Here is a 14,997-nt window from a genome sequence, read left to right on the forward strand (position 1 = left end):
TCCCATTTCTATAAGTTAATCAATGGATAACGCTCTCTTAATTATAACCATTCTTATTGTCTCTAGCCTATATATCCCTCCACCCCACATTACATTTCCTTTTTTTTAATGTCCCCAAGTGATTTTTTTTTTTATCTTTTAGGGTCAGGACATACTGATTAACACCACGATTATGCACAAAAATGTTTTAAAAATGGAGTCTGATGCAAAATAAAATTAACTACAATGACAAGATCCTTTCAGTTCAGCCTTGCAGCTGGCTCTAAAAGTGAAACACTTCTGTAAAGAGAAAAGGAGTACTTGTGGCACCTTAGAGACTAACCAATTTATTTGAGCATAAGCTTTTGTGAGCTACAGCTCACTTCATCGGATGCATACTGTGGAAAGTACAGAAGATCTTTTTATACACACAAAGCATGAAAAAATGGGTGTTTACCACTACAAAAGGCTTTCTCTCCCCCCACCCCACTCTCCTGCTGGTAATAGCTTATCTAAAGTGATCACTCTCCTTACAATGTGTATGATAATCAAGCTGGGCCATTTCCAGCACAAATCCAATGGCCCAACTTGATTATCATACACGTTGTAAGGAGAGTGATCACTTTAGATAAGCTATTACCAGCAGGAGAGTGGGGTGGGGGGAGAGAAAACCTTTTGTAGTGGTAAACACCCATTTTTTCATGCTTTGTGTGTGTAGAAAGATCTTCTGTACTTTCCACAGTATGCATCCGATGAAGTGAGCTGTAGCTCACAAAAGCTTATGCTCAAATAAATTGGTTAGTCTCTAAGGTGCCACAAGTACTCCTTTTCTTTTTGCGAATACAGACTAACACGGCTGTTACTCTGAAACCTGTCTATTCTCCCTGTTACTTAAAAAAAAAAGTGGTACAATTGGTACACTTAAAGTGTTTCTGCTGCTCTGACAATTTCCATAATTCTAGTGGTATTCCCAACTATAAGTATTTTTCTCAAGATGATATAATCTGTCAGAATATAAGAAACTTTTAAAATGTACCCATTCTACCTTGGTTTCAGAAGAAAAAAAAGATCTTATATAATGGCTGTTTAAAAACTTTGATATTAATGTTTCCATAATGTAGTTATTTTAATTAATTTGGTGATTTTTAAAATCTATTCTAATGATAAAAATATGAAATTCAGTAAAAGTGACAATGCATTGTTATTCATTTTACTACTCTGTTATTAACAATACAAGCACAATGAAAGAGGGACATTACACTTACCTTAAATGTAGGAGAAAGATAATTTTTCAGAAACCAAAATTTAACAGGTGTCTTGGTATGACGCAGAACGGAAAGCATCATAATTCTGTGGAAAGAAAAGTCTATAATAAACAAATTAATATAATCATGAAATCACATTTCAACCATAACATCAAAAGGGATTTTACAGTTTTAAGACCCATTATATATTAGAAATAAAAGCTTGCAGCAAACCTGATTCTATTTATGATTCTTGCCAACACAGTTTAAGCAAGGTGTGACTTCCATGATCATAAACTGCATTCTGGCATAGATTTTTCTAGACCGCTTTTAGACAGCTAAGTCTACACCACACTGGCTAAACTGTATTTAAACCACATTAGAAGGAACAGTGTTTAAATAAACATGGGTCGACTAACAGGTTCTATCCTCAGGTAAATGCACATGTGACTGAAATGGAGCTGCTCTCTAATAATTCATAAGTACTGTGTGTTAACTTGGTTATTGGGATGTTTACTGTATGACTGTATTGGTTTAGTTTAATAGGGACTTTAAGAAAAAACAAGCAGGAAGGAGACAGAATGGCTCAAGATAAGCCACCCTTCAGTGAATACTGACAGTGTAAGGGACAGAAAAAGGCCTAGCAAAGCAGAAAATCAAAAGAACGGTGGCAGGTTTAAAACTAACATTCTCAAGAGAGACGGAAGAGTTGCTTAGGGAAACAAGACTGAGACACGTGACAGCCTGCCAGAGGAGTCTGAAGAAGTTAGTCCTGCCTAGGTTACTATCAGGGGATGGTACGCCTCTCGGTAAGAAAGACATGGGTATAAACAGTTTTCTCTAAATGCTTTGTTCCTCCTGCAAAATGAATAATTTTATTTTAAGAAGGCTGTTTTGAATCATTGTAGTTCACTGGTTACAGATTTCTGGAGGGAAGAACTGCAGGTGTCCAAGCTCAGTCAGACCTGCTAGGTAAGAACAGTTGATCCACAAGATACTGCAGCCCTGGGACGAGTCTAAGGGCTTGTACACACCACTTACGTCAGTGTAACTTATGTTGCTCCATGATGTGAATAAGCCACCCTCCTGAACGATGTAAGTTACACCAACCTAACTGCAGGTGTGGATAAAGCTATGTCGGCAGGAGAGCTTCTCCCCCTGACACAGCTACTGCCTCTTGCGGAGGTGGTTTTATTATGCTGACTGGAGAGCTCTCTCCCATCAGCATGAGCATCTTCACCAGACACACTACAGCGGTGCAGCTGCGCTGCTGTATCGCTTCTAGTGTAGACTAGTCCTAGGAGTGGGAGAATTACAGAATTCCATTCTGAGGGGATGCACTCAGAGAGAGGGTAGAGGTACAGTTACCCCTGTAACAGCACGCACAATGGCAATAGTCTTGGTCAATTGTTTCAAAAAATCTGTGAACAAAAGTATTCTAAGCAGTCTGACAACACACTATAATGATTCTCTTAAAACAATTATGATTTATCAAATCATTAACCCGTGGATACAGTAGTATTAGTATATGTAGGGAATGGGCCATCACATGATAGTATGTAGATTTTGGGCCACATTCAGCCATTATCTAAACAGATACGACTCCAGTGAAGTTGTGGAGTTATAACTGGATACACTAGGGCTGATTTTGGCCTTTTGGTGTTCATATTTATCAAATACATTGATGGATAGCATTAAAAAAGGTTTTCTTTAAAAGAGAAAGATATGATATTCTTGAACACACCTATATTGGATCAATTTGACCTCTAGTATTATTCAATAGTTGAACCAAAAATAAATGTGATCCTTCCTGTGTACATTTTTTCTACGCAATGTTATTATTCCTACTATTATTTTAGGAAGTAATAGCCATACTTCCTAAAAACTGTTTAACTTTTTGATGAACTTTTAGAGTATTCCCAGTAAATTCCTAAGTTTTCCCTTTTGCTTAAATTACCTTAAAAAGCGTTCATATAAATGGCCTGAAGCAACCGAAAAAATATTTAGAACATACTTTTTCTTCTCTTTTTCTTCTGTTTGAAGATCTGAAAAACTTAAAAAATAAATATCTGTTATAGGCTCTGTAACTAGGGAGAAGGACAAAGACTATAAGCCACCCAAACAACTACATTAATAGCAAGGTTCTATATTGAAAGAATTGCAAGTAATGGTTTCCCTACAAGCTCAAATCTGCCCCCATGTTTTGCATATGCATTACAATACTGTCTTTGAAATTACATGACCACATACGATTTTTCCAGAAGGCCCAGTGATTTTTCTATTCAGTGCACAGCGAATGAGACAGAGTGATTGTGAATGAGTAATATTTGTTTTTATAATCATTGTTCAGTGAGTGGACCATAGCCTCATTCACTGTCATTCATCCAGTCTCCTGGAAGCTCAAATGTGCTCTCCGTTAAACCTTTTAAAATTTGCATGTATTGCCAAATTACAAGTGAAAATTGCAAACAGAACATTGCCAAGGATAAGATACATATCTACAGGACCCCTGTCTTATTCTCTACACTACCATATCCACCATGCACCATATACTTGCACTCTGAATGATGAAGACAGGAGTGGGGATGTCCTGTAGAAAGTATAGGCTATGACCACATAATTAGTATTATAAGAGATGCTAACAAAAGGGTAAAATTAAGGTTCAGAGATTCATAGAGTTTAAGACCAGAAGGGACCAACAGATCGAGTCTGACCTCCTGCATATTACAGGCAGTTACATTTCACCCAGTTGCCCACATAATAAGTCTAATAACTCACGTCAGAAATGCAGTCTAATAACTTATGTCAGAAATGCAGTCTCCTTAGGTATCCCAATCCTTGTTTCGACACCCAGACACTAGACTTAACGATGAGTGGTTATTTAAAACCAGTTTCATCAACAAAGGGTTCTACTGATCCAGCCACAGCCACATACCCAGGTCAATATATAATTCAGATCTTACCCAATAATCATGCTTTTGCCAATCTTTTAGTATCTAATATCTAAAGATTTATTTATAAGAGAAAAGAAAGAGGACAGAGTTAAAATGGTCAAAGGAATCAAGTACGCACAACAATTGCAGAGTTCCTGTATCAGGTTTGAAGCAGTGATGACATAAACTGCTGACTTATAATGTCTCTGGTAACATCTAAAAGATTGGAAGGTCCTCAATCCATTGGTTGTAATGCTCCTGTTAGTTAAAGTCCATAGTCCAGAGATCAGAGCAGGAAAGAGGCAAAATGGAGATGTTTCGAGGGCCTTTTATAGCTTCTCCCATGTCGAGGGAAACTCATTATTTCAAGCAAAGCCCTCAACACAGTTTGTGGAAAAGTACAAGCACAAGATGGAGTCCAGTGTCACATGAGCTGGTCACATGCCCTTGTAAGCTTCGGTGTGTCATAGCCAGGGTCAAAACCCATTATTCTGGCTAAAATGTCCACAGTAATGTCCATCAGGTGGGGATAAGCTTCTTCCAGGGCTCATTGTGTTCATTAATGGGCCAACAACTTGAATAGTCCATTCACAATGTGCTGGCTAGATCAGATGTAAACTACCTTGTGGGTGTTACCCAGGAGCAAACACATATGAAACACAGATATATATCTATATATATATATATATAGATATATATATATAGATATATATCTGTGTTTCATATGTATATATACATATGTATATATGTGTTTCATATGTGTTTGCTCCTGGGTAACACCCACAAGGTAGTTTACATCTGATCGAGCCAGCACATTGTGAATGGACTATTCAAGTTGTTGGTTTAATGAACACAATGAGCCCTGGAAGAAGCTTATCCTCATATATTCATATGTATATATATGAATGTATATATTCATATATATACATAGTCAACATTCATAACTTCAGAGACAAAAATGATACATGCATATAAATATGATCATAATTTTTCCATTGACACCTTATATGACATACTTCGCGTAAGATTTGTTGCAATTATATAACAGTGGTTGCAAAAATTATTTACGTGGTCATATTTGGTTCATGTAACATCACAGGAGGCTCAGAAGGAATTTCCATGTAATAGCTACTATCAGCTGCTCCAGCCTGGGATGGAGCTGGAAACTGGAACTGAGGAGTCCTTCTGTTGTGTTAATTGGGTTAAAATTCCTCCCAGCAGAAATCTGAGAGGGAAATTTTCATAGGTATTTCCCCTGCCATATTCCTTAGATGAAAGCTCATTGTGGATCTAAAGTCTACAGAATTTTTTCCATAACCGTTTTCTTTTCCTTTTTAGTTCTATTCAGACATTTTCATCTAGACTGCAGAAACTGGAGACGGTGCAGAAAAGAGCCAAAAAAATTATTCAAATGCTGGAGAAAATGTCTTTTAATGAGAGATTTCGAGTTCAACCTGCTTAGCTTATCAAAAAGATAATTTGATTACAGTGTATAGGTATTTTCATACACAGAAAATACTAGGTACTAAAGAGCTCTTTAATGAAGAAAAGTATAACAAGAACCAATGGCTGGAAGCTGAAGCCAGACAAATTCATATTTGAAATTTTTGACAGAGTGATTAACCCCTGGAACAAACTTCTAAGGGAAGTGGTGGATTTTCCATCTCTTGATGTCTTCATATCAAAACTTTCTGGAAGAACTCCTCTTTGGTTGATGAAACTGGTTTTAAATAACCACTCATCATTAAGTCTAGTGTCTGTGTGTCGAAATAAGGATTGGAATACCTAAGGAGACTGCATTTCTGACTTCTTGTTAGCCAATGTGGTGAGATGGAAGTTTACTTTTGTCACTGGCATGGTATATCTTATGGAAGAATAACAACAGTTTTGGGGTAAGTCTACCCCATTTCTCAGCAGTTTGTCCTGAATCCGGTATTCTCAGTTGTGACCCACTGAGGCATGGTGACATCCCCCCCATAGACTTGAGTTGGAGCATGTTGTCACTCTGTGGGGATGGTGCATGTGTAGTCTGGTTAGCACTATGAGTTGTGAGGGGATAGAACATGCCCAGGGAAAATGGAATCTTCGTAGATTTTAGAGGTTAGGCAAATCTCTACTGAGCATATGCAAAATATAATTTTTCAAAGGCTTATATATTGGCTAAATTTGGGTGGATTTTCATGAGATTTCAAAAGGCTTCTGATACGAAGGCCACCCTCCGCCAGACTAAGTTCTTGCTCTAAAGCATGGGGGTGCTATAGCATTTAAAAGAAAAGGTCATTAGAATTTTCTTCCCTAGCCTAATTCTCAGAAATGGCAGAACACAGCATGGAAATTTGTATCCCAAATAGTTAAAGGTTAACTAAGTTACTAACTGAAAACAGGCTCATAATGGGAAGCATTAGGCAACCATAAAACAGATGATGCTACCAGCCCTGATTATTATGTCCACCTGCGTATTTGAAATGTGAATCATAAAAGTTAGGATTTTTTATATCTATATTAGATCACCTAGTCCAGGGGTTCTTAACTTTTTTCTTTCTGAGTCCCCCCTCCCCACAAATGCTATAAAAACTCCACAGCCTACCTGTGCCACACCTGTTTTTCTGCATATCCAATAGATTAAAATGGATGTATTAAATGGACTGGTATACAGTTAAACAAACTATACATATATATATAGGTACAAAAACAAAAAATAAAACTGATTTTTTTTTATTTACCAAGTGTGAAACTTGTTGCTGGTGCTGATCAACACTTCAGTCAAAATGATTGGGGGTATCTTTGACAAGCACACGCACATGTCATGGTCAATGTCAATCGTGGTTCAATACTTTGTTTTCATTGATGTAATGGCTGAAAATCTGGCTTTGCATAAGCAGGTGGTACTAAAGGAGATCAAAACTTTCAGCGCTGCAGAAGAAACAGTGATATATTCATTGGAACACACACACCAAAATTTCTCCAGTGGCATTTCTTTGAACCTGATTCTGAGGGAGCTGTCTGACGAAATGTCAGTGAGCACTTCCAACAGTTTTGGTGGGACACTGGATGAAAGTTTAGCTTCAATGTTCTCACTCAAGGGATTTGTAGTGCACATGTGTGTAGCAGCTTGTTCTGTTGTGAGTTTGGGAAAATAAGCATTAAATTTGTTAAGCAGACCAGACAGATGTGCTGCTAGCTGAGGTTTAATTATGTCAAAGTCAGTGTTTCGTTCCTGAATGAAAGAAACATATCAGTAGTGGCCCCCCAGAAATGAACTTTCCAGAGTTGTAGTTTTCTTCTGAATACCTCAATTCATTCACACTGGGCAATAAAAATTAGTGTTTCCACCTTGCATAGCATTTCACTGAATATGTCTGCGAGGTTACCCAGTTTTGCCAGCCACACTTTATCTTTCAGCACTTCGGCAAGTTCACGTTTTTTATCAGCTAAGTACATAACTCTTCCTTGAGATTAATATATGGGGAAGCATTCTGCCTCGAGAAAGCATCTCACCTCTGTACACATGAGCAAGGAATGGTGCTCTGTACCCACCTCCTCAAAGTGAAGCAAAACACCTCGAGTTTGTTGCTCTGGAGTTAATAAAATTAACGAGCGTTACTGCTGTGTTCAGACCACTGTGAAGACCTGGTTCAATATCTTTTGCCTCTTACACCTCTCAGTGTAAATAGCTGTGTATCCAAATAGCGTAAGGTGCAACGCCTTTTATTTTTCGCACAACACCAGAATGCTTTCCGGTCCTTGCTGATGCTCCATCAGTGCAGACCCTGATGCAATTAGTCCAACTGCTTTCTGTTGAAATCATAAAATCATCGAACAGTTTGCAAATGTTGTCTGACTTTGTTGTCCTGGATCAATGCTGGACCTCCTGAGGTAGCCCTCAGTACTGCAGCCAAGAGCGTCATCTCATGGTCATGGCAGAGGCCATCCTTCTAGCTGCTGCGTCGGCTACATCCAGTGCTGCCTGGAGTGAGGCTTTCGCTATGTTCTTTCCCTCCTCTAAGAAAGTGGAGAACTCTTGCCTGAAGTCCTGCAGCAACAAGTCTTTAAATTTCAACAAGAAGTCCCACATGTTGTAATTGTACCTCCCCAGAAGGACTTGCTGGTTTGAGATACACAGCTGTAGTCCACCTGTTGAATAAACTTTTCTGCCAAAAATTGAGTTTCCTTAAGTCTTTCTGTTTGGGGGTAGCAAGTGCTTGGACTTGTCTATCCCTCTCATTGGCCGCTGATATGACTAGAGAGAGTATAAGTACTCGTACTCCTTGGCTGACACATAGTATTTCTTCTCTGCCCTCTTCAAAGAGAGAAGATGGGATTTGCCACATGGCTCTGATTGGACCCATTATGGCCACGTTAATGGGTAGGGCCACCTTAGATGGTGCTGCTGCAGCCAAAATGTCAATGAGGCTGCAGGAATACTCCTTGAGCTCCTCAACCTCTAGTCCCAGGTTAGCTTCTATCCTCTTTAGAAGCTCCTGGTGGGTTCTAAAGTTATCTTGTGGCAGCAAGCCTTTTGGTCCCAAGACGGCCTCATCTGGGGAGGAGGAGGAGGCCTGTGCCAGAGGGGGAGCCTTCTCTTCTTCTGCCTCTATTATTTCCACTGGGGTCACGTCCTGTGTACTGGTACCAGGTTCAGTACCAGGGTCCAGGTCCAAGCAGAGCGGTGCAGAAATCTGTCTCTTGGATGTAACTGAGTAGGACTGCTGAGACAACGGACCCAGTACTGGGGGAAAGTCCTATGGTTTCCAGAATGGACACTGAATAGGCCACTGTCCACCTGCCCAGGTACCCGTGGGGGACCTGCATCGGGATCCAGTGGAACATAGGGAACCAGTGGCAGTTCTTGGGATGGATCACCTCAGATTCTAAGAGTCCTCCTGAAATGACCATGGGAGAGTAGTACCCCTCACTTTCGCTGTATGGTGCCAAGCATCCAGGGACTGGTGCTGGACTGGGGACAACCTTGCAGAAGAAAGGAGGGTCAGCCTGCCCCAGGAAGGTAACAAAAGTCCCAGTGCCAGAAAGGATCTCTGAGCACCATGCTCTCTCCTGCTCATGCTCATCAGAGCCAGCAGCTGTCCCATCGGGGTAGGCGGTACCAGGAGCGATAACAAGTTCTTGGCTGCTGCAAAGGTTTCCCGCATAGAAGGCACTGTAATTCCTCTGGCGCTGTGATAACTTCCAGGCATTGCAGGGGGTTCTGCACTGGACTCAACGTTCCTCGAGGTCAGAGCTGCGCAATCTACGGCCCGCGGGCCTGTCCTGCCCAGCCCTTGAGCTCCCAGCCAGGGACTCTATCTTTCCAGCCCCTCCGCTGGTATCCCCCCTCCTCTGCAGCATCAGCACGCCGCGTCGCCAGCGCAGGAGGGGGCTGCACTGCGGGGGCAGGGGAGAGCAGGAAGGGAGGCTCACCTGCATCCTCAGGGGAGCAAACGGGTGGTGCGGATGGCGGGAGCGCGGCAAACACAGGCAGAGCACCAGGTGGCAGTGCAGCCGGCCGGAGAGAAGTGGCGCTTTGAAGGGGAAACTGCCGCTTCTCTCCGGCTGCGCGGCTGCACCTGCTCCTCCTGAGTCCTCCGCCCATGTTTGCAGGGCCACATTCTGAAAGGGGATTTAGAGGGGGGGTTGGATGGGTGTGGGGCTCCGGGGGGCCTGTCAGGGGGCAGGGGTGTGGATAGGGGTCGGGGCAGTCAGGGAGCAGGGGGGATTGGACAGGGAGTGGGGTCCCATGGGGGGCAGTGGGTCCCAGGAGGCGACGGTCAGGGGACAAGCAGTAGGGGGGGTTGGATGGGTCTGGGGTTCTGAGGGGGGGCAGTCAGGGGGCGGGAAGTGGGAGGGGATGGATAGGGTTAGGGTTTGGGGAGGCACAGCCTTCCCTACCCAGCCCTCCATACAGTTTTGGAACCCCGATGTGGCCCTCAGTCCAAAAAGTTTGCCCACCCTGCTCTAGGTAGATTCAATGGTGCTGCCATGGTACTGGGGGTGGAGGAGTGCCCAATGTGGGTCGCACTCCACTGCCTTCCCCTTGTTTGCCTTTCTTTGGCATGCGAGAATGCCTTCTTTTGGAGTGTTGCTTCTTAAGTTTCTTGCTCGGCACAGGAGTTGGAAAACAGTGCCAAGAAATGCACGGTGCCAGAAGTGCGCTTTGCAGGTCTAAGAGTGGCTTCCATTAGGATAGCCCTCGGTCTAGTCTCTCTGTCTTTCTTCATATGAGGCTTAAAGTTCCAAAAAATCTGACAGCACTTTCAAATGTGAGCCTCTCCCAGACACTTCAGACAACTGGAGTGTGGATCGCTCACTGACATAGGCTTGCCACAAGAGGCACAAAGTTTGAAGCCTGGGGTATGTCTGGCCCCAGGAGGGAAGGAAGCTCCTCTATGCTAAAGGAGGGGGGCTATCTACACTAATACCATTTACAATACTAATAAACTAAATTACAGAGAAGAAAACCGCTGAAAAACACCTCACCAAAGCAAGAAGAGATCTTCCAGTAACCATCTTGGGCGGTAAGAAGGAACTGAGAGGGTGCGAGGCCAGCAGTACCCCTTATGCCAGCACATGAGCATGTGGCATCAGAGGCCACTAAAGTCAGCTTGACAGATACCACTGAGGGAAAAAGCTCTGGCAATGGTGTGGCACACGCACACCTAATGTGGAATGAACACGAGCAAGCGCTCAAATAAGAACTGGAGTTCTTTGAGATGTGTGTCCTGTGTATGCTCCACTTCAGCTGTGCATGCACCTCATGAGCCTTTGATTGGAATTTTTTGGTAACAGTGCGTATTCAGCCTGCACATGGACTCTAGACATTCTCATGTCCCATACAAGAATATACAAAGCTATGCAGGTAAACAGCCCTCAGTTCCTTCTCTACCATGAAATCCTGTGAAACTCTGATGCAGAAGGGAAGGAGGGAAGGTAGTGAAGCACTCAGAGACACACATCTTGAAGAACTCCAACTACTGCACAAGGTGAGTAGTGTCTTGGACATTCCCCTGGTGTTATCTGGACTGGTGATCTGCTAGGTCACTCCAATCCTTGACTCTAGGAGACAGCCTTACCCTGCTCAGCTGTGAGAACCCCCACTCTGGGGCTGTTCATGCACAGCCTTTGGCACATAAGCTGCTTGGATTGTGCAACTGAATGATGCTAGCCAATATCTCTTGTCCCAGACGCAACCCTAGGAGCCTCTGTCTTGCAGTGTCCAGTTATGCTTGCAGGACACTGCAAGCTTATATGAGTTTGTCAATTTAACAAAGAAATTGATATGCACCAGGCTTCTTAACCCAAGGGGAGTCTCTGACATGCTCCAAACCAAACACACTGCCTCAGGTAGAATAAATAAATTTATTAACTACAAAAGATAGATTTTAAGTGATTATAAGTCAAAGCACAAGAAGTCATATTTGGTCAAATGAAATACAAGCAAAACGCATTCTACGTTGATCTTAACACTGTCAGTGCCCTTACAAACTTAGATGCTTCTCACCACAGGCTGGCTGGTTGCCCTTCAGCCAGGTTCTCTCCTTTGATCAGCGCTTCAGTCAATTGGTGGTGGTCTGCAGATGTACGTGGAAAAGAGAGAGAGAGAGAGAGAGAGTATGGCAAACGTCTCTCCTTTTTATCATGTCCTTTCTTCCCTCTTGGTTTTGCCCTCCCCATCCTTTCAGAGTCAGGTGAGCATTATCTCATCACGGTCCCATGATGAAGGGATGGCGGATGACACACTCAAGAGTCCAACAGATCCTCTGTTGCTGCCTAGGCCAGTGTCCTTTGTTCCTGTGAGGCTGGGCTGGGTTTGTCCCATACATGCCCTGATGATGTGTGAACAGCCCCTCTGCTCTTGGAGAATTTTGCCTGGGCCTCTGCTCCTGGAAAGTTTTTTCCTGGGCTTGTTTTAAGCCATGAAGACACATTTTCAGCCTCATAACTATATACATGGAATTACAACCTATAACATTACTATAACAACAATGCTCAGTGCATCATGAGCCTTCTGAAGACACCCGACATGACAAACTTTGCATTGGATACCACACAACCATATTATAAGGATGAACGTGGGGATGCAGGGTGTTCCCCTAAGGCACAGTGTGTCATAATGTCCTCATGGGTTCTCCACTTGAGGTGACCCCGAAGCAGTATCCCCTGAAAGAGGAACAGCTTTGGAGCTGGATCCAATACAGAGGGACTGTCATGCCAACAGCAGCTTTTGATTTACAGGCACATACCAGACTTCAGTGTTCGAAAAAAAATGCATTGATGTCCAGGTTGCCGCTTTGCAAATTTCAGGAGTTGGCACATTTTCTTTATAGTGCCATGGAGTTAGCTTGGGATCTTCTAGAATGAGCTATTCAAGGGGGCTGAACATTAGCAGCCCGGTAACAACCCACGAATCCACTTTGAAAGTCTTTGTGTAGAGATCATGGATCCTTTAGATCTGGTCACAACTGAGATAAATAGTCCAGAGGTCTTTCTGAACAGTCCAAATAGAAGGCTAGTGCCCTTCTAATATTGGTGTGGCATTGGGGGGAAAAACACAGGAAGATGGATAACATGGTTAATTTGGAAATTAGAGAATATTTTAGGTACAAACTTGGGACATGGGCATAATGATACCTTATTCTTGAAGAGAATAGCAAATAGGCGAGGGAAAGTCACCTATTAATGATCCTAGTTTCCTGACTACACAAGCAGAAAAGATGGCCACAGAGAATGAATGTTTTCCTTGATAAGTGCAGCAGAGAAGACTTAGCTAGTGGCTCAAAGTGGGATGAACAAAGACTGAGAATCCCTCACAGGAGAATGAAAGGCTGTAATAGCTGTCAAATAAAAACTCTGACTGAACTCATGGAAAGATCTGACTTCTTTAAATCCAACAGGCAATCAAGAACAGCAAAGAGGGAAGTGTACACCAATTCATAGAATCAAAGAAGATTAGGGTTGGAAGAGACCTCAGGAGGACATCTAGTCCAACCCCCTACTCAAAGCAGGACCAACACCAACTAAACCATCCCAGCCAGGGCTTTGTCAAGCCTGACCTTAAAAACCTCTAAGGAAGGAGATTCCACCACCTCCTTAGGTAACCCATTCCAGTGCTTCACCACCCTCCTAGTGAAACAGTGTTTCCTAATATCCAACTTAGACCTCCCCCACTGCAACTTGAGACTATTGCTCCTTTTTCTGTCATCTGCCACCTCTGAGAACAGCTAAGCTCCATCCTCTTTGGAACCCCCATTCAGGCAGTTGAAGGCTGCTTTCAAATCCTCTCTCTCTTCTCTTCTTCAGACTAAATAAGACCAGTTCCCTCAGCCTCTCCTTGTAAGTCATGTGCCCCAGCCCCCTGATCATTTTTGTTGCCCTCCAATTTGTCCACATCCTTTCTGTAGTGGCGGGCCCAAAACTGGACGCAATACTCCAGATGTGGTCTCACCAGTGCCAAATAGAGGGGAATAATCACTTCCCTTGACCTGCTGGCAATGCTCCTACTAATGCAGGCCAGTATGCAGTTAGCCTTCTTGGTGACAAGGGAACACTGCTGACTCATATCCAACTTCTCATCCACTGTAATCCCCAGGTCCTTTTCTGCAGAACTGCTGCTTAGCCAGTTGGTCCCCAGCCTGAAGCGGAGCATGGGATTCTTCCATCCTAAGTGCAGGACTCTGCACTTGTCCTTGTTGAACCTCATCAGATTTCTTCTGGCCCAATCCTCCAATTTGTCTAGGTCACTCTAGACCTATCCTTACCCTCCAGTGTATCTACCTCTCCCCCTAGCTTAGTGTCATCTGCGAACTTGCTGAGGGTGCAATCTATCCCATCGTCCAGATCATTAATGAAGACGTTGAACAAAACTGGCCTCAGGACCGGCCCCATGGCATTCCGCTTGATATCGGATGCCAAATAGACATGGAACCATTGATCACTACCTGTTGAGCCCAACCATCTAGCCAGCTTTCTATCCACCTTATAGTCCATTCATCCAGCCCATACTTCTTTAACTTGCTGGCAAGAATACTGTGGGAGACTGTATGAAAAGCTTTGCTAAAGTCAAGATATATCACGTCTATCGCTTTCCCCATATCCACAGAGCCAGTTATCTCATCGTAGAAGGCAATCAGGTTGGTCAGGCATGACTTGCCCTTGGTGAATCCATGTTGACTGTTCCTGATCACCTTCCTCTCCTCCAAGTACTTCAAAATGGTTTCCTTGAGGACCTGCTCCATGATTTTTCCAGGGACTGAGGTGAGGCTGACCTGTCTGTAGTTCCCCGGGTTCTCCTTCTTCCTTTTTTTAAAGGTGGGCACTATATTTGCCTTTTTCCAATTGTCTGGGCCTTCCCCCGATCGCCACAAGTTTCCAGAGATAATGGCCAATGGCTCTGCAATCACATCAGACAATTCCTCCAGCACCCTCAGATGCATTAGATCTGGACCCATAGACTTGTGCACATCCAGCTTTTCTAAATAGTCCTTAACCTGTTCTTTCACCACTGAGGGCTGCTCACCACCTCCCCATACTGTGTTGCCCAGGACAGCAGTGTGGGAGCTGACCTTGTCTGTGAAGACCGAGGCAAAAAAAGCATTGAGTACTTCAGCTTTTTCCACATCATCTGACACTAGGTTGCCTCCCCCATTCATTAGGGGTCCCACATTTTCCCTGACCTTTTTTTTGTTGCTAACATACCTGTAGAAACCCTTCTTGTTACCCTTCACATCCCTTGCTAGCTGCAACTCCAGTTGTGTTTTGGCCTTCCTGATTACACCTCTGCATGCTCAAGCATTATTTTTATACTTCTGCGTAGTCATCTGACCAAGTTTCCACTTTTTGTAAGCTTC

At 43.2% G+C, this 14,997-nt stretch overlaps 1 protein-coding gene across 1 annotated transcript in view; it reads right to left on the reverse strand.

Moving 5' to 3' along the window:
* UGGT2 (UDP-glucose glycoprotein glucosyltransferase 2) overlaps window positions 1-14,997 on the reverse strand; it is a 282,769-nt gene that overhangs the window by 33,517 nt on the left and 234,255 nt on the right. The window contains exons 33-35 of the mRNA XM_077807042.1: window positions 7,778-7,786; window positions 3,181-3,256; window positions 1,245-1,329 (exon numbers count right to left, since the gene is read on the reverse strand). Of these exons, the coding sequence (XP_077663168.1) occupies window positions 1,245-1,329; window positions 3,181-3,256; window positions 7,778-7,786 (170 nt within the window). The remainder of the gene's footprint in view (window positions 1-1,244; window positions 1,330-3,180; window positions 3,257-7,777; window positions 7,787-14,997) is intronic.

The sequence above is a fragment of the Eretmochelys imbricata genome, chromosome 1 (assembly GCF_965152235.1).
Source record: "Eretmochelys imbricata isolate rEreImb1 chromosome 1, rEreImb1.hap1, whole genome shotgun sequence".
Classification (NCBI taxonomy): Eukaryota; Metazoa; Chordata; order Testudines; family Cheloniidae; genus Eretmochelys; species Eretmochelys imbricata.